The sequence below is a fragment of the Schistocerca serialis genome, chromosome 6 (genome assembly GCF_023864345.2).
Source record: "Schistocerca serialis cubense isolate TAMUIC-IGC-003099 chromosome 6, iqSchSeri2.2, whole genome shotgun sequence".
NCBI classification, from domain to species: Eukaryota; Metazoa; Arthropoda; class Insecta; order Orthoptera; family Acrididae; genus Schistocerca; species Schistocerca serialis.
The window spans coordinates 262,297,343-262,318,274 of NC_064643.1; the positions used below are offsets into that span (position 1 = coordinate 262,297,343).

General features: G+C 44.8%; 1 protein-coding gene across 1 annotated transcript in view; it reads right to left on the reverse strand.

Moving 5' to 3' along the window:
- LOC126484817 (follistatin) overlaps positions 1-20,932 on the reverse strand; it is a 235,444-nt gene that overhangs the window by 115,391 nt on the left and 99,121 nt on the right. Inside the window, exon 4 of the mRNA XM_050108414.1 lies at positions 13,147-13,392. Coding sequence (XP_049964371.1) covers positions 13,147-13,392 — 246 coding nt within the window. The remainder of the gene's footprint in view (positions 1-13,146; positions 13,393-20,932) is intronic.

Consider the following 20,932-nt stretch of genomic DNA (forward strand, 5'->3'; position numbering starts at 1 on the left):
ATCTTTTATGCTTCCGTGTAGTATGTGATAGAGTCTCAACTCGATCCATACTCGTCTGCATTAAAGGAATCAATGGGGCTAAACATTGATCCACATTGTCCATGACTTTCACTCCATGCGATGAAGTGATTCAAATGATGTATGTGAAGGTAATATAAAAGCTATGACACAAGTATCAAGTTTAAATAGTATTTTTTCATTATTATGTGACAGATTTGCAATATTATTCATAACACATTCTTGTATACTGAACCATCTCCAGTATCTATATCTCCGCTAACTATAAAACTGTAAAATCGTCATGTCTGTTTGGACACGCTGATCGCCAGAACTATTACATGACTTCTCAAGAGGCTCTCACAGGTAATTTGAGCGTAGCTTGTGGCAACGTATTTCATAAAAACCTGAACATGGAAAAAAATATCGTAATTTAAAGTTTCATCTAAAATCGTCTGCTCGGCTTAGTAGTTCCTGTATTTTATCATCATGGTTTAGTGTACCAAAGAGGCAATGGATAAACTGTTAGTTTTTTAATTCAGTGACAGAAGTATTTTTGGAAGTTTACGTCAGGTAGAGAATTAAGCGCCGCTATCTTATCTTTAAGAATATAAACTAACAGCGAATCTATTAGGCTAGATTTAGGAACTTACTGATTTCACTTTGCTTCTTACGATAGTTTTTATTTAGTTTGTTTTGCGATTTGGGTACCTACCATTACATTTTCATTTCGTTTTGATTACAAGTGAAAATGCATAGGAAACGGTCGAGTCTTTCTGCATAAACAGAACGGCTAAGTAACTGAGGACAATGAGGTATTAAAAATCCAATGACAATGGCGAGGCGAGACTTGCTGCGGCTCGAGAACATCCAGCTTTAACTCGCTCTTTGGAAACTCCTTCCGTAAGCGAGGTGCAAAGTAACTCTGATCAAGAGCATCATGCATTATCTCGCTCCTCAGAACCCGTCACTAATAGAGACTTAAAGGTACTTCTCTCCAACCTTACATCATACAAGTGGACATTTTGACTGGAAGCAGGGCAGTCGTGCGAGATTTTATATCCCGAATCCCGTTTATTCCTAATAGTTTCCCCATTTCGCTTTAAACGTATATAATTCCCTGTGAGCTTATGTTATGCGATGACCATAAACAAAGCACAAGGTTAGACGCTAAGTGCTGTGGGCATAGACATTAATGGCAGCTGCTTTTCGCACAACCACCTCTATGTGGTCCTCTCTTCTGTTGGTGATGCAAACAAGTTCTTCGTTCATGTCCCCAATCATACTACTTCAAACGTTGTGTACAAAGAAGGTTTAATAAGCGAAAAATAAATTCCACGTGAACGAAATCTCGCATACAGCTATAAGTAAATACCTGGGCAACACCAGTTTTCTCAGCTAGTACGACAATAATAATAAAAATGAAAGTAACAACAATAAAATTAACAATAAAATATTTCGTCTTTAGATGGGCACTTACGTTGGTGTGGTGACGTTATGGATTTGCACCCAATTTGTCTGAGTTCAACAGGAAAGAAATTAGACCACCCTATGTTGAACAAAAATTGGCCATTATTACAAGTAAAGTGATTTATTGTAACGGAAGTTCCTTCCACAAAGTGCTGAGGCCATAGTTTTCTTATGTATGTAAGAGGTTCTCTGTGAAAGTGTTGTGATAGTGAGAGTAATCTGCTACGAAAGGCTGCTATTTGTAAGTAAAGAACTGGTTTTTCATGATAAACGGCTCATAGTTATTGCTGCATACTGCGGTAACCGACGCTGGGATAATATGAAGTCCATTACGTTTTTTGTGTCTGGAGCGCGTCCGGAAGCTACCTAGTTTGATTTTTTCATTCGTGTTTCTATCTCTAAAACAGCTCCAGTACGAGACGGAAATCTCCTCAGCGTATACGTAATGAATGTAATTACACTTTTGAACAAACATTTTATCCTTCTCGCATCAGAAGGGTCGAAGCTAAGAAGCATTTCGGCAGGCGTGTAGTATTGCTCAAATTATAGCAATAACACTTCATTAAAATTTCATTGGCCGTAAATAATTTACCGAGTAGGTAGCAGATTAGATTCAAATTGCTGGCTGCTCGATCGTTTCCACGGTAATAGGGGTCACACACTTTCCAGTACGCGTCTTCCCGGACGCGTGAATCTCTGAAGCGAACCTTCTTCTGCGTCCTAAGTAGATATGACCTGCTCAGAACAGAGACCCTTCGTATCCCCTCGCGGCGAGGAACACTAATGCCTAAACACGTAACACATGTCGTGTAGACCTTGCAGTGTCCCAGAAATATGACGAGTGCATTTGTATCTACCCGTATTTCGGACTGCTGATAAAGTAATTTTTTATGTTATCGTATTAAACATGTAATACAATTTTACTACGCGAACCTGATACTTGATTCGTAGTTTAATACCTCTTATACCGTCGTACGAGCGATGCTGTGGGACGTAGGTGGAAACAGTTTCGCTGTGTAGGTCGCTGGAGGTCGTGGGAGGAAGGACATCCGGTGCGAGTACATCGCGAGGTGAGGCCGCAGATCTCTTCATCTACATCTACGTCCCGCAAACCGCCTTGTGGTATATGGCGGAACATCCTTTGAAAATAATTTTAATTATACGGCACAATAGCATTTAATCCGCCTCGGCAGCTGGGTGGTCAGCGCAGGTGAAGGATCGGGTTCGATTCCCAGTACTGCCAAGGATGTTTCCTTGCTGGGAGGAATGGTATAGGGGTGCAATCAGCCTCGTGATACTACTGACCGACTAGTAGCGGCTCCAAGGACGGGAAAATGTGCAAAACGGCCGGGAGTGGCTCAAATGGCTCTGAGCACTGTGGGACTTAACTTCTGAGGTCATCAGTCCCCTAGAACTGAGAACTACTTAAACCTAACTAACCTAAGGACATCACACACATCCATGCCCGAGGCAGGATTCGAACCTGCGACCGTAGCGGTCGCGCGGTTCCAGACTGTAGCGCCTAGAACCGCTCGGTCACTACGGCCGGCCGCCGGGAGTGTATGTCCTTCCATACCGCATCCACACGACGCCGCAAAGCAGAGGATGACACGGTGACCGGGGCTTTACTGCGTGGATGAATAGCTCCTTTTACAGTAACATTTATTTTTAACGAGATGACTAGTTTCAGCCATTAGCATAAACCCCTGTATTATAATGTACCTTGTAATATGTAAGAAGTATGTGTGGAATAATGGATGGCCGGCTGGTGTGGCCGAGCGGTTCTAGGCCCTTCAGTCTGGAACCGCGCGACCGCTACGGTCGCAGGTTCGAATCCTGCCTCGGGCATGGATACGTGTGATGTCCTTAGGTTAGTTAGCTTTAAGTAGTTCTAAGTTCTAGGGGACTGATGACCTCAGATATTAAGTCCCATAGTGCTCAGAGCCATTTGAACCATGTTTTTTTGACTAATGAATTCTAGAAATTTATCCTGCATTTGGTACTGCCGTGTTACTTGAATCTTTTGTAAACAGTGTTAAATTTCTAGGTGTTACCATCTCCTTCTGAACAAGGTAATTTTTAATCCATCGAATCCTAGGTAAATTTATAATTATCGAAACCTAGGTCAAGCAACTGGCTGACTGATTATTTCATCCTCTCTGAGTCTTCTGTGAAGGCATGCTCTCGGCACTTTAACAGTAGATCACCCCGTGATGCGCGGCCGTCTCTTGCAGCATATGCCACTGGAGTTGGGTTAGTAACCTCGTGACACTTTCGCGCTTTTTAAATGCAACTGTGACGAAACGTGCTGCACTTCTTTGGATCTTCTCTGTTTCCTCTACCAATCCCATCTGATAAAGGTCACGAACTGACGAGCAACCTCAAATATCTGTCGAGGGAGGGTTCTATAAGTCACGTCCTTTGACGGGACTGTACATCTGAGGATTTTTTCCAATAAATCTCATTTTGCCATCTGCCTATCTTATTGCTGGTCGTGTGAGGTTTTTTCATTTTAAATCGCTCAGTACGTATACTTCTAGATGTTTAATGAATGTGAATGCGTCCAGTGATTGTTTGGCAATAGTATAATCATGTAATAACGGGCCTGTTCGCTTATTTAGAATAAGTCGCATCAGTTCAGGTCGAGGGTCAGCTTCCATAGCCTACGCCAAACGTCTGCACCCGCAGGTCTTAACGCACTTCACTAAATTTCTAGCGCTGCGAATTTTGTATGAACAACATCTCCTTGGAGCTCCGGACTTTATCGGAAAGCACATTTTCTATGATCAGTGACGAAGTCTGCTACGACGTTTGTATGTCAAAAAACTCTCAGAAGACGAAGTCGAGTTCCAGAAACCGGTTCTAGCTCTTGTCTTGACATGTTAAGCCAAAACCGATTTTGCTTTCCGTTCAAATATCGGTTCTCCGAACATTATATTTTTTTACACTAACGGTCTCTCTAAAACCGCAGTCCTAATTTTACTGGTACAATAAAGTGAGATTATCATTACTTCCATAATTTAATAAAGAGAGAGCGTGAATTCCTTCTGCGAGGGCGTGCTGAAAAGAAATGACTCCGAATTTTTTATGCGGAAACTCTTAAAGCTATTTAAACACAAGATTAACATTCTTCCGCTAGAGGGATCTCAATTGCATCGTGTCACATGGCCGTGTGTAAAGTAACAATGTCGGCGCGTGAGAAACAGCATGCTGTAATCGAGTTTCGAATACGAAGAGTTTGGTCACACATGGAGCACCCTCTCTTTCAGCATAATGCGGGATCACATATGAACGCTGCGGCATCTGCAACAGTCCGACGCCTTGGGTTCACTTTCGTCTATCGTCCTCCATGAAGCCCTGGCTTCGCTCCATCCGATTTTTATCTGTTTCGAATACTTAAAGAACATCTTTGAGGGCTTCACTCTGACAGTGATGAAGCGGTGCAGGCAGAGATGAGGTTGTGGCTCCGTCAACAAAATCAAACATTTTACAGTGACGGTATCAACGAACTGGTTTCTCGTTGGAAGAAATGTATTCGTCGCTAGGGTGACTATGTTGAGAAATAAATATGGAGACTTGAAGAATAAAGATGTAGAATGTAAGTAACGCTCGTAATATTTTTTTTTTAATTTTGAGTTTTTACATAAAAAAAGTCAGAGGCATTGCTTTTCAGCAAGCTCTCGTTGATGTCAGTTAACTTCTAATGAGGAGGAAAAGGAGATTGTACAAAAAGAGATGTTTAAACTATCCACACCAATTAAGGGACTATAAACCGTTTCGTCATATCCATCTAAACCATGTATATTTTGGAAAAGAAGAATGAAGTGTCAATTTGCAGACTTGGATTGACTAGAAAACTTCCAGTTGACTAACAATGCAGCCCTATTCCTCGCGCAAAATTAGCAAATGGTTTGCCAGTCGGTTCGCTATTTCTAATTTGTCAAATATGTCATCATTTATACCTCTCAGTCTATCTAAGAAAGATAAAACGTGAGCCTGTCCAATTAAATAAAGGCAAAAAAACAACAATTATATAAGTAGTTATTATCGGAAATAAACATATCAAAAACTTTTTTTGCATCGCCTTGGTTCCTAGAGTTCCGGAACCTCTACAGAAAATTGGAATAGAGATCAACACAAACATCATTTCCGGCATTTTTATTGCTCATGAAAACCACACATTGCATGTTGCACCACCACACAGCCAGACCTTGAGAGGTGGTGATCCAGATGGCAGTACACAACGGTACCTCTAATATCCAGTAGCAGTCCTCTTGCACTGATGCATGCCTGCATTCGTCGTGGCATGCTATCCACAAGTTCATCAAGGCACTGTTGGTCCAGGTTGTCCCACTGCTCAAAGGCGATTCGGCGTAGATCCCTCAGACAGGTTGGTGGGTCACGTCGTCCGTAAACAGCCCTATTCAATCTATCCTAGGCATGTTCGATAGGGGTCTGGAGAACATGCTGGCTACTCTAGTCGAGCGATGTTGTTATTGTGGAGGAAATCATTCACAAGATGTGCACGAATGGGGGGCGAATTTTCGTCCATGAAGACGAATGCCTCGCCAATACGCTGCCGATATGGTGGCAGTATCGGTCGGAGGATGGCATTCGCGTATCGTACAGCCATTACGGAGCCTTCCATGGTCACCAGCGGCGTACGTCGGCCTCACATATTGCCACCCCATAACAGCAAGGAACCTCCACCTTTCTGCACTCGCTGGACAGTGTGTGTAAGGCGTTCAGCCTGACCGGGTTGCCTCCAAACACGTCTCCGACGATTGTGTTGTTGAAGGCATATGCGACATTCATCGGTGAAGAGAACATGATGCCAATCCTGAGCGGTCCATTCGGCATGTTGTTGGGTCCATCCATACAGCGCAGCATGGTGTCGTCGTTGCAAAGACGGACCTCGCCATAGACGCCGGGAGTGAAGTTGCGCATCATGCAGCCTATTGCGCACAGTTTGAGTCCTGAGGCTGCACGAAAAGAATTATTCAACATGGTGGCGTTGCTGTCAGGTTTCCTCCGAGCCATAATCCGTAGGTAGCGGTCATCCACTGCAGTAGTAGCCCTTGGGCGGCCTGAGCGAGGCATGTCATCGATAGTTGCTGTCTCTCTGAATCTCCTCCATGTCCGAACAACATCGTTTTGGTTCACTCCGAGACGCCTGGACACTTTCCTTATTGAGAGCCCTTCCTGGCACAAAGTAACAATACGGAGACTGTCGGGCCACGGTACTGACCGTCTAGGCATGGCTGTACTACAGACATAACGAGCCGTGTACCTCCTTCCTGGTGGAATGACTGGAACTGATCGGCTGTCGGACACCCTGCGTCTAATAGGCGCTGCTCATGCATGGGCAGGTTTAGTGACATCTCTGAACAGTCAAGGGGGCTGTGTCTGCAATACAATATACACAGTCAAAGTCTATATTCAGGAGTTGTGGGAACCAGGGTGATGCAAAACTTTTTTTGATGTGTGTATTATGACCATTGCCCAGCGGGAGACTGACGGACATCTGTTGGTGTTATGACCACATGGCACAGTAAGAAAGGTGTGTGGGGAATCATTCTACCCATGATACGTGTCGTAAGCGGGGAAATCCACTGACATAAACGACTTTGAAAAAGAGCAGATTGTTGCGACTCAGCACCTGGAAACGGTTCGCGCTTCGATGGAAAGTCGTTGAAGGGCGGTGAAAACAGAAGTAGGCGACAAGGGGTTAGACACCCCTTGCCCCATTACAAAATGTGGAGGCCCGAGGTTTCTCCGCTCTGTAAAGCAGAACAGGTGTTGATCTGTGGCGGACCTGACGACAGGGTACAGTGCTGGTACAGGTACAAATGTCCCGCAGAACACTGTTCAGCGAACAGTGTTGAACGTGGGGCTCCACAGCAGACGAAGCTTACGTGAACATTATTGCTGACCAACACACGCATCCAGAAAAGGGGACACATCTAGAATCTGGAGTACAGAGTTTTTTACTCGTTATAAAATTCACACACACTTCTAAGGTTCTCTGTGATGTACTACTTTTTCGTATCATCTATAAAAGTTGGTTCTGAGTAACACACACACACACACACACATACACACACACACACACACACACATACATCATCCAATTTTTTTTGAAAGTGTAATCATTTGTTTCTCTGAACGTGTACGTACGTCACACCTACTGATTCCCATCCCATTCGGATAATTCATTCGTGGTGCGTAATTTTTTTTTGACTTGACGTGTACCTGTCATTCAGTTTAAGAGCATGTTCTGAGCACACTTGATCTTTCATTTAATTTTGGTTTACTGTATTATTTAGTTAATGTGCAACCGATAATAAATATAACTTCATTTTCAGCTGATGTTCTCGTTTTGACTTGTATCCCAATGGAGTCCTTATAACAATCTACTATGTATATTTTCATTGTTCCAGCACCTTTCCCCACATGACAGCCCCACCTTACAACTATCATACACTTTATATGTGGGAAGTTGCAGCAACGTAAGCGCATCCTTAAAGTCCGTAAATCACGGTCTTGCAAGCCAGTCGGGTTTCAGACTGTGGTGCTGAAGGTTTCTGTTCCACTCTTTTTTCCACATATTAAATGCCCTCACTTTTAGTTGGGTGGTCGCATGCACTGTAATCGGCGAGAAGCTAGTGAGAGTTGTGCTTTGCGCATTGCGGAGGACTCGTTTTATAGAACGCCTAGATACGTTAGCATCCACATTTATGCGCTCCTACTAAGGGTGAAGTAGGCCTTCGCCTTCTGTTTACCTTCCGCTTCTCCGTCCTCAATTTGCTTATCTACCTCGTTACTCCCTTATTACTCCTTTCTTTCTATAACTGCTAAAGCTGATGGAGCAAATAACAAATTCCAAGCCACGTAAAGCGAATTGCGTGGTACACAGCAGTTTTCAGGCATCATCTCCGAGGTCATTAACTGAGGTTGGTTGTACTACGTCTCGCGTCGCCGATGAGTGCCTTAAGCAACTACACCAGATGTGAGGTGAGATAACGTAATGTTCAATTCTTTAACAAAGAAGTTTTTCCCCCGTGAGCAGCTCGTAATGGTCGGAGGAGGTTGCAAGAACGAGGATCGGCGGAAAATTGTAGCACAGCGGGCGCGCCATGGTGCAAAACTGTAATTTCGCGGCAAAGTGATTTATCAGCGCAGGCCATGCAACCGAGCTAGGGCTTCGAGCGGAAAATATGAGTATTGCGTGTTCAGCGGCCGGACACGGAAAACTGCACTCGAGAAAATTAAGCGCGTCTCACAACATCGTTACCGTTCATCATTTGTTGTTCACAGAAAAAAGGGTAATGCTGAAATGGAACATTCCTAGGAGCACATTCCTGAGCCTACACTTGACTGAGGCTGGGTGGTTCGAGAATTCCAGAGTCGACTAGGGGACAATGTCTTTTACTATCTCAACTGTTTAATTGCAGGCAAACTTTTAGAGATTTCAAACAATAAACAGCATTATTATTGATATTCGTCCTAGAGATTTCGTTGTGATATATTTCATAAGTCTAAAATAATTCTAAAATCAGTTCGTCATTAATACGATTGGCAATTGTGCGATTACTGTACATTGTGTAAGAAACATGCTTAATCGAAATTTACAGACAAGTTACTACAGCAGACTAACACGACATGTCAAGTGAACATACGTTTCGAAATACATCGCTTTTCTAACTGTCATTGAAAGCACATTTCGTTTAATGTTTGCAGCACAAACATTAGAGTGCTATGAAACTCCCTGGAAGACCAAAACTGTGTGCTGCACCTGAATTCGGCTCCGGAACGTAAACAGATGAAGAAATTTCGATTAAATAGCCTTTTTAACAGTGAAAACGTCGCGCTATTGAAATGAAAAAATACAGTTGTATTTGACATTATTTAAGAAAAACACAATGGGTATGTTAAAAAGGCTCTATGTATTGCTTTGTAAATATTATTCGATGTGTTTTATGTATATATTTTCTCCACCACACAAAATATAGATCTGAAATATTTGGTCGATTTCACTTTTCCTTTGTCATGAATATGCGTTATGAATTTTGCTGTGCCCATTAATAAACATTATCCTTAAGTCTGATAGCATACAGGGTATATATAAAAAGTAATGAGTCAAAATTCTGCAAAAAGATATTTAAGATATTGTTACTAACAAATGAAACTCTTCAATATAGGACCATTGGAGTCGACTCACATCTGCCAAAGGTGGCTGTCTTCGCTCAGGCAAATACAGTGGGTGACAAAAAGTCATGCGATAGTGATATGCATGTATACAGATGGCGATAGTATCGCGCATACAAGCTATAAAAGGGCAATCCGTTGGCATAGCTGTCATTTGCACACAGGTGATTCAAGTGAATCTGTTTGCGACGTAACCGCGCGACTGCTACGGTCGCAGGTTCGAATCCTGCCTCGGGCATGGATGTGTGTGCTGTCCTTAGGTTAGTTAGGTTTAAGTAGTTCTAAGTTCTAGGGGACTGGTGACCACAGCTGTTAAGTCCCATAGTGCTCAGAGCCATTTTGATTACGACGTGATTATTTTCGCACCACGCGAATTAACAGACTTTGAATCCGTAATGGTAGTGGTGCTAGATGCGTTGGACAGTCCATTTCGGAAATCGTTAGGGAATCCAATTTTTCGAGATCCACAATGTCAAGAGTGTGCCTAGAAACCAAATTTCAACAAGGACCACGCAGTGTCCGACCGCCTTCACTTAACGACAGAGAGCAGCGGCGTTTGGGCAGTGTGTTCAGTGCTAACAGACAAGCAACACGGCATGAAATAAACGCAGAAATCGCCGCGCTGAGTGGCCACTCGGTTTGAGGCGCCATGTCACGGACTGCGCGGCCCCTCCCGCCGGAGGTTCGAGTCCTCCCTCGGGCATTGGTGCGTGTGTTTGTCTTAGCATAAGTTAGTTTAAGTAGTGTGTAAGTCTCTGGACCGATGACCTCAGCAGTTTGGTCCCTTAAGAATTCACACACGTTTCAACGTTTTTTAAACGCAAAAATCAATGTGAGACGTAAGACGAACGTATCCGTTAGGACAGTGCAACGAAATTTAGCGTTATTGGGTATGACAGCAACGTCCGACGCGAGTGCCTTTGCTGACAGCACCACACCGCCTACAGCGCCTCTCCTAAGCTCGTGACCCTATCGGTTGGGCCCTAGACGACTGAAAAATCGAGGCCTGGTCAGATGAGTGCCGATTTCAGTCGCTGATGATGGGGTTCGAGTGCGGTGCAGACTCCACGACGTCTTGGACCCAGATTGTCAAGAAGGCGCTGTGTAGGATCGTGGTAGCTCCATAATGGTGTGAGCTGTGTTTACATCGAATGAACTGGGACCTATGGTCCAACTGAACCGGTCACTGACTGGAAACAGTTATGCTTGGCTACCTGGAGACCATTTGCAGCCATGAAACGATGGAATTTTTATGGATGACAGTGCGCCATATCCAGGTCACAATTATTCGAGATTGCTATGAAGAACAGTCTAGACAATTTCGAGCGAATGGTTTGGCCATCCAGATCTCCCGAAATGAATCCTATTGAACGTTTGTGTTACATAATAAAAAAGTCAGTTCGTGAACAAAATCCAGCACTGACAACACTTTCGGAATTATGCAGCCGGACAAAAGGAGCTCCGGGACGATATCAGAAGGTATCCCATGCATCCCATGCCTTCCTCCGAGAGGAGGGACTTTACTGGAGTTGGGGAAGCACTGCGATGATGTATCAGGCCAGGTAGTCTTTCTTCTTTGAATGTTATATTCACTCGGGGGAACAGGATGAAGTCCCTCGGGATCACATGAGAACGTAGATGAGCTGGGGAAGTGTTGCAATGCTGCTCGAGACCACGCAGTCATTGACCACGAAGCAGCTGCGGCTTCGTTCATTGTCATGACTCAGCTTCAAATTGGCGGCAGCGCCTGGCCCCACTCGACCGACGGTTGCGTGCAGTCTTTCCATCATTTTCACATCGATCGACAGTACAAACCACAAGGAAACTATAGACAAATGATACTAGGTGCATTTAGAAGATCCCTCCCCCCCCCCCCCCCCCCCCCCCCCCGTCCGTCAATACACGGATCCTGGCGAGTTGCTAGTTAACACTTAGCTGTACAGAACTGCATTGATCAATTTGTGGCGAGTGTAAAAATACACAACAGAGACGAAGGTGACTAGCCCATGGACAAGAAGTTGCACTTCATTGTATGGATAAAGAAGAATTGCGGAGGAACGCTGCTGCTGAATTTGGTGGTGGAGCTTCAGGCTGTCAGATTGGAAGAATAATCTACTGGGTGTCTTCTGGGGCACTTTGTATGTTTTGCACCCGTCGTAGTTCGTTAAAGCATTCGTAATCATTCCAGGATCCTCAGACGTAGGAGTTGGTGACGTTAAGACTGACTGAGGAACGAGAATGACGCTAACTACAGTTTTTTGTTTCTTCATTTCTAGACACGGCTAATGTGATGATGGATTAGCTGAAGTTGTTATGACACATGCAGATACAACAAAATAGCTGGACAAAATAATGATTTATTTAGGACACAAGATAGAAATAGCTTCGGCCGAACTAATGCTGGTGATACGCATGTGTGACCGTGCAGCCCACAAACGAGGTAATAAAATGGCTCCAAAGAAACTTGTCGATTATTTTAATGTATAAAACTCGATTTTTCAATATGTGCTCAAATTTTGTGGGAAGATAATGTATAATTCACATGATTGCGTGTAAATAATCGTAAAGTATATGTTTATGGCATTCAACCGATGTCATTCTAATTTTTTTCTCAACTTCCGAGTTGTGACTCTTCCGGGTAACACAGATGGCCTGTGGTACCATCTGGTCTAGGAAAACGTGGTTTCCACTGTATGTCGTAACCTCACTTTCACCGTTTAGTAGTAGGCTAAGTCAAGTGACATTGCATTGTCGCAGCTAGGTGACGTCTACCTTTTCTTTTGCCTCCAGCGTGTGTCGACGTCGATGGAACCATCTAATTCAGTGAAATGAGGTTCACTTTCACCATTCAGTATTGGACTAAGCAAAGTGTTGTTGTGCTGGAGCCTAAATTATGTGAAGGGCTTATTTCAATAGTGGTACAAGTCCATTACCTCCACGCATCTGTGTATAATGCTTCTGAAATTAATGAGCCAAACAAAGAGAAAGAAAGGTTCATCTGTTGCAAGAAGTCATATGCTTGAATGTTTCTGGTATCCCAACTCCAGATTTTTCAGTGCTCATTTAACTTTAGGACTCTGTATCTCAATATGTACAAAAATGGACTTGTACCACCATAAGCCCTTCATGTGTTGTCTTCATTTCTGTTGGTATCCGATGTGTATCGACTGAGTGGAGCTGAACCGTATGAAAAGTGTGGAACAAGAGCAGTTTATGCGATTAGCCACAGCAATTCAGTACTCCAGTTAGGACCCCCAGAAACGGTGAGAAACACGAGCAGCTGACGTTACTACGTCGTGGGAATGCAGTGCTCCAGTTAGGATCCCCAGCAATGGTGAGGAATGAGAGCGGCTAATTCGACTACTCTGCGGGGATGCAGTGCTCCAGTTAGGACCCCCAGTAGCAGGCTGCAGCCTAGAGGGCTTGATTTTGCGAGGCAGCAGAGCAGAGCAAGGTGCTGGAGATACTCACGCTTGCAGCGGCCCTTGTAGGCCTCAGGGATGGCGCGGCCCTTGAGGCAGGCGGCCTCGCGCAGGTGGCAGGCGCTGGGGTAGGTGACGCCGTCGGCGCCGCACACCTGCCGGCTGGCGGGCTGCGCCGAGGCGGCGGCGGCGGCCGCGCTGGGGCAGCGCTGCGCGCATCGCACGCAGTGCGGCCGCAGGTTCTGGTCGAGCAGGCAGTGCCGGCCGGCGCCGCACTGTACGCGCTCGCACGAGCCTGCGCACCAAAGCATACGCCCACTTGTACCGCAGTCGAGCTGTCGCGACGATGGTGACCGCGTGGCAGTTGCAGCGACGCCAGCGCACCAAGTGGCGAGAAGCCAAACGTCTCTTAACATCAGACACGACTAGAAACAACAGTCATTGTATTAAAACATCAAAATGAATAAATAAGTAGGTGGCATAGAAAACACTCGTTTTACCTATACTTGAGTATTGGTCATCGGTGTGGGATCTGTACCAGGTCGGATTGACAGAGGAGATAGAGAAGATCCAAAGAAGAGCGGCGCATTTCGTCACACGGTTATTTGGTAAGCCTGATAGCGTTACGGAGATGTTCAGCAAACTCAAGTGGCAGACTCTGCAAGAGAGGCGCTCTGCATCGCGGTGTAGCTTGCTGTCCAGATTTCGAGAGGGTGCGTTTCTGGATGAGGTATCGAATATATTGCTTCCCCCTACTTATACCTCCCGAGGAGATCACGAATGTAAAATTAGAGAGATTCGATCGCGCACGGAGGCTTTCCGGCAGTCGTTCTTGCCGCGAACCATACGCGACTGGAACAGGAAAGGGAGGTAATGACAGTGGCACGTAAAGTGCCCTCCGCCACACACTGTTGGGTGGCTTGCGGAGTATAAATGTAGATGTATAATTCAACAATTGTTGCTACAATGAAGTCTTTCGCGACCTGTTGCCGTATTTGCTGAGGATGCTTCCAGGTGGTATGGTCGTGGACCATGACACTTTCGTGCATTCTGTTTCGCCCAGAGCTCTGAACGAGAGGTACTCCTGGTCAGTCGGCAAGTTTCAGCGTGACGAGGAAAACCTCTGAAGGTATCCAACATAGCTCTAGACGAGATGTATTCCTGAACAATTAAAAGTGGTTCAAATGGCTCTGAGCACTATGGGACTTAACATCTATGGTCATCAGTCCCCTAGAACTTAGAACTACTTAAACCTAACTAACCTAAGGACAGCACACAACACCCAGTCATCACGAGGCAGAGAAAATCCCTGACCCCGGCGCAGTGGTTAGCACACTGGACTCGCATTCGGGAGGACGACGGTTCAGTCCCGACTCCGGCCATCCTGATTTAGGTTTTCCATGATTTCCCTAAATCGCTTCAGGCAAATGCCGGGATGGTTCCTTTGAAAGGGACGGCCGATTTCCTTCCCCATCCTTCCCTAACCCGAGCTTGCGCTCCGTCTCTAATGACCTCGTTGTCGACGGGACGTTAAACACTAATCTCCTCCTCCTCCTCCCCTGACCCCGCCGGGAATAGGACCCGGGAACCCGGGCATGGGAAGCGAGAACGCTACCGCACGACCACGAGCTGCGGAATCCTGAACAATCGACAAGACTTAACGTAACCAGGAGCACCTCTGAAGTTGTCCAACACAGCTATGGACGATAGGTGTTACTGACCAGACAGCAACACTGAATATGAAGTTATCTTCAAATGAAAATTAAATGAAGTAATTGCGAGGGCGTGCTGAAAAGCAATGCCTCCCAATTTCTCAAGTGAAAATTCTTAAAGCTCTTTAGCTCTTTAAATAAAAGAAACATTACTAACTTTCTACATCTCTATTCTTCATGTCTCCGAATTTGCAGCTCTCTACCGCTAAAAGACTCCCAATGGTAGCGTGTAACATGGCGGTGTGTAATGTAACTATGTCGGTGCTTGAGAAACAGTGTGCTGTAATCGAATTTCCGATCCGAAGATTTTGTCCACACAGGGAGCACCCTCTCCTTCAGCATAACAATGCCAAACCACACACGAGCGCTCTGATATCTTGGGTTCATTCTGTCATCAATCATCCTCCATACAGACCCAACTTGGCCGAACCCGATTTTCATCAAACATAAAGTACACCTTCGAGGACTTCCCTTTGGTAATGATGAAGCGGTGTAAGCCAAGGCAAGTTAGTGGTTCCCTCAACAAAATCAGACATTCGTCAGTGACGGGCCGGCCGGGGTGGCTGAGGATTCTAGGCGTTACAGTCTGGAACCGCGCGACCACTACGGTCACAGGTTCCTATCCTGGCTCGCTCATAGACGTGTGTGATGTCCTTAGGTTAGTTAGGTTTAAGTAGTTCTAAGTTCTAGGGGACTGATGACCTCAGACGTTATGTCCCACAGTGCTCAGAGCCATTTGAACCAATTTTTGACAGTGACGGTGTCAACAAACTGGTCTCTCGTGGGGAGAAACGTGTTCGTCGCCAGGTTGACTATGTTGAGAAATAAATTTGTAGACGTAGAGAATAAGGATGCAGAATGGTAATGACGTTTGTTTTATTTAAAAATCTTTAAGAGTTACCACACAAAAAATTCGTAGGTATTACTTTTCAGCACGGCCACGTAGATTGAACAAAATTATTCATGTGTTAGAATATCGAGTGAAGCCTCAGAATGCGCAAGCCATCAGGCTCCGTTATTATATGACAAGATAAGGGACTAACATAGCAAAAATAGTCAGGCACAGAAATTTCGCAGAAACCGAGGTATGAAAGTCAACCATATTTTTAATAAATACTCGATCCAGTGTCTTAAGAAAAAAGACCATCTTATATTATTCTTAAACCAGATCAGGAAGCCGGCAGGTGTGGCCGTGCGGTTCTAAGCGCTTCAGTCTGGAACCGTGTGACCGCTACGGTCGCAGGTTCGAATCCTGCCTCGGGCATGGATGTGTGCGATGTCCTTAGGTTAGTTAGGTTTAAGTAGTTCTAAGTTGTAGGGGACTGATGACCACAGATGTTTATTAAGTCCCATAGTGCTCAGAGCCAGATCAGGACGCCGATGAAGTGAAAGTATCGGGCGAGATGGGAAGATACGTTTGAAAATATTTCCTTAGGAATATATAGTACATTATGTAATTTTACTATTGAGTTTTGACTTTGTTTGGATTTATTTTGCACTTGCTCATGTCTCTTAATATTTTACTGGTGCGGTAATATAAATACTCTATGGTAAATCATCTGACACCGTTATTATGTGACGAGGAAAGTGACGGTCGTATTAAAAATAGACTGGCAGATAAGTACCATAGAAACCATGTGAAGAAAATGAATCGTATTTTTAATAAATATTGGGTCCAGGTTCTTAAAAAAGACAGTCTTGAATTATTGTTAAGCCAGATCAGAATTCCACTGAAGAGAAAATATTGGGCATAGTGCAAAGATCTGTTTGAAAATATTTCGTCAGGAACATACTGAGTGAGGCGGCGCAGTGGTTATCACACTGGACTCGCATTCGAAAGAGCGACTGTTCAAATCTCCGTTCGGCCATCCCGATTCCGGTTTTCCGTGATCTACCAAATTTGCTCCAGGAAAATGCCGAGATGGTTCCACTGAAAAGGGCACGAATGATTTCCTTCCCCATTCTTTTCTAATCAGAGCTTGTGCCCCATCTCTAATGACCACACTGTCGACAGAACATTAAACTCTAATCTTCCGCCGGCCGCTGTGACTAAGCGGAGGAGCGGTTCCAGGCGCTTCAGTCCGGAACCGCACTGCTGCTACGGTCGCAGGTTCGAATCCTGCCTCGGGCATGGATGTGTGTGATGTCCTTAGGTTAGTAAGGTTTAAGTAGTTCTCAGTCTATTGGACTGATGACCTCAGATGTTAAGTCCCATAGTGCTTAGAGCCATTGGAAACATTTTTCTAACCTTCCCTCCTTATTTCCTTCAGAAATTCGATGTAGCTTAAGTCATTTCATTTATGAGTTTATTTATTTTATTATTGTGTAATGTGTTGTGTATTGAATCGGTGACCCAGCACCGACAGAGAGGCTTCGTCCCGCCGTAGCCCTCATTGATTCACAACCCCACAACAGGCCACAGCAGTCCACCCACCCCACCGCCGCCCCACACCAAACCCAGGGATAATGTGCGGTTCGGTCCTCAGTGGATAACCCCCCCTCCCCCTACCGGGAACGTCTCATACCAGACGAGTGTCTCCCCAAATGTTTGCGTGGTAGAGTAATTATGGCGTACGCATATGTGGAGACAGTGATTGCACAGAAATCGCCGAATAGTATTTTATCATTATTCATGTCTCTTAATATTTTATTAATATTTCAGATGCAATAATATAAAAACACATACACTACTGTTTGCAAAAAGTGAAACAATGGTCTGCAACACGCCACGATAAGAAGACGTGTAGAACAGCTGAACAATAATAAGCGATTTAAACGACAGAGAGTTGGCGTGCACATGGGCTCAACGGTACCCTCTTTTGTGTGACCGGACAGCTCAGTGTTACGCAAAGTTCAGCCGGTGCGGAGCCGTCATACGAAGTGTTCCACTATGCCTCGCCGACATCACAATGTGGAATATCAGCATGTGAGTGCATTCGAACGGGGCAGAATGACTGGCTCCGGGAGGCGGCTCTCTCGTTCCGTGACACCGCGGCTCGTACAGGACATGCTGCTTCAACAGTGAGGCGTACTTGTAACCAGGTAGAGGGTCGTATACAGTGCCGACAAGATACTGGACGATACAATGTGATCACAGTGCGAGATGATCGCCATCTTGTCAGCTTGGCCCTAATGTACAGAACAGCTTCGTCCACAGTGTTGGCACGAATGGGATGCACTGAAACAGTTGTGGACATCTCTGCGTCGACGGTTCTACATTGTCTTCTGCCGGCTGGACTGGCGGCATCCATGCCATTGCGTCGGCATCCAGTGACTAGAACCCACCAACGCTGCAGACTACAATGGGCACGTGAACCCCAGCACTGGCGTGCCGAGAGGCAAAATTTAGTGGTTTCGGACGGGGCCCACTTCAACTTGTCCTACACTGATGGCCGCATATGCATTTGACGCCACCATGGTGAACGCAATCATGCAGACTATATTGTTAAACGGAGTAACGCTCAAATGCCAAGTTTGATGGTTTGACATGCCGTAGTGTATAACACGCAATCTCGCTTCCTACCTCTTGAAGGCTATCTGAACACTCTCGAACGGCACGCGGGAAAAACGAGCATTTAAAGTTTTCTGTGCGAGCCCTTATTTTATCGTGATGATCATTTCTCCCTATGTAGGTGGGTGCCAAGAGAAAATTTTCGCAATTGGATGAGAAAACTGGTGATTGAAATTTCGTGATAAGATCCCGTCGCAACGAAAAACGCCTTTGTTTTAATGATTGCCACTCCAAATCACGTATCATGTCTGTGACACTATCTCCCCTATTTCACGATAATACAATATGAGCTGCCGTTCTTTGTACTTTTTCGATTTCATTCGTCAGTCCCACCTGATACGGATCCCACACCGCACAGCAATACTCCAGAATAGGGCGGACAAGCGTGGTGCAAGCAGTCTCTTTAGTAGACGTGTTGCACCTTCTAAGTGTTCTGCCAATGAATCGCGGTCATTGGTTTGCTCTACCCAAAATATTAATCCATGTGATCGTTCCAATTTAGGTTATTTGTATTTGTAATCCCTAAGAATTTAGTTGAATTTTGAATTCAGATTTGTGTGACTTATCGTGTAATCGAAATTTATCTGATTTCTTTTAGTACTCATGTGAATAACTTCACACTTTTCCTTATTCATTTCCATATGAAGTAATATTTAGCCAGCCAGATGGTATGGTGTGTATTCAGGGAGGAGGAATGTCACATAATTTGTGAGATGATTCCACATGTGAAAATAAGCCGAAGAAGTCCGATGAACATGTTTCCGATTTTAGATCGTTAGGGAACTGAATACAGTGTTGACTGGTGTGGTGTCACCGCCAGACACCACACTTGCTAGGTGGTAGCCTTTAAATCGGCCGCGGTCCGTTAGTATACGTCGGACCCGCGTGTCGCCACTATCAGAGATTGCAGACCGAGCGCCGACACACGGCGGGTCTAGAGAGACTTCCTAGCACTCGCCCCAGTTGTACAGCCGACTTTGCTAGCGATGGTTCACTGACAAAATACGCTCTCATTTGCCGAGACGATAGTTAGCATAGCCTTCAGCTACGTCATTTGCTACGACCTAGCAAGGCGCCTTTACCAGTTACTATTGATGCTGTAAAACATGTACCGTCAAGAGTGACGTTCACCAATTATGGATTAAAGTTAAGTATTCCAGCAGCTACGTACGTTTTTTGTTAGTCTCGTTTCCTTGACCTGTTCCAGACCTCACGCCAGCCTGTGTGAGCTAAAACGCGTGCCTTTCGGCTTCTTCTCATAGTGGGTTGGCTGCCTTGCCAATCCACAACAACTGGAATACTCTCTTTCAAATTCTGAAGGTGGCAGGGGTAAAATACAGGGAGCGAAAGGCTATTTACAATGTGTACAGTAACCAGATGGCAGTTAAAAGAGTCGAGGGGCATGAGAGGGAAGCAGTGGTTGGGAAGAGAGTGAAACAGGGTTGTAGCCTATCCCCGATGTTATTCAATGTGTATATTGAGTAAGCAGTAAGGGAAACAACCGAAAAATTCAGAGTAGGAATTAAAACGCATGGAGAAGAAATAAAAACTTTGAGGTTCGCCGGTGACATTGTAATTCTGTCAAAGACAGCAAAGGAGCTGAAAGAGCAGCTGAACGGAATGGACAGTGTCTTGAAAGGAGGATATAAGATGAACATCAGCAAAAGCAAAACGAGAATAATGGAATGTTGTCGAATTAAATCGGGTGATGCTGCGGGAATTAGATTAGGAAATGAGACGCTTAAAGTAGTAAATGAGTTTTGCTACTTGGGGAGCAAAACAACTGAAGATGGTCGAAGCAGAGAGGATATAAAATGTAGACTGGCAATGGCAAGGAAAGCATTTCTGATGAACAGAAATTTGTTAACATCGAGTATAGATTTAAGTGTCAGGAAATCGTTTCTGAAAGCATTTGTATGGAGTGTAGCCATGTATGGAAGTGAAACATGGAGGATAAATAGTTTGGCCAAGAGGAGAATAGAAGCTTTCGAAATGTGGTGCTACAGAAGAATGCTGAGAATTAGATGGGTAGATCACATAACTAATGAGGAGTTTGTTGTTGTTGTTTTTGTTGTGGTGTTCAGCCCTGAGACTGGTTTGATGCAGCTCTCCATGCTACTCTATCCTCTGCAAGCTTCTTCATCTCCCAGTACCTACTGCAGCCTACATCCTTCTGAATCTGCTTAGTGTGTTCATCTCTTGGTCTCCCTCTACAACTTTTACCCTCCACGCTGTCCTCCAATACTAAATTGCTGATGCCTCAGAATACGCCCTACCAACCGATCCCTTCTTCTAGTCAAGTTGTGCCACGAACTCCTCTTCTCACCAATTCTATTCAATACCTCCTCATTAGTTATGTGATCTACCCATCTAATCTTCAGCATTCTTCTGTATCACCACATTTCGAAAGCTTCTATTCTCTTCTGTCTAAACTATTTATCGTCCATGTTTCACTTCCATACATGGCCACACTCCATACAAATACTTTCAGAAATGACTTCCTGACACTTAGAAAACATAGTAGGTAAATATGGATTAGAGCTAAGAAATGAAAGAGGAAGCTGCCTGGTAGAATTTTGCACAGAGCATAACTTAATCATAGCTAACACTTG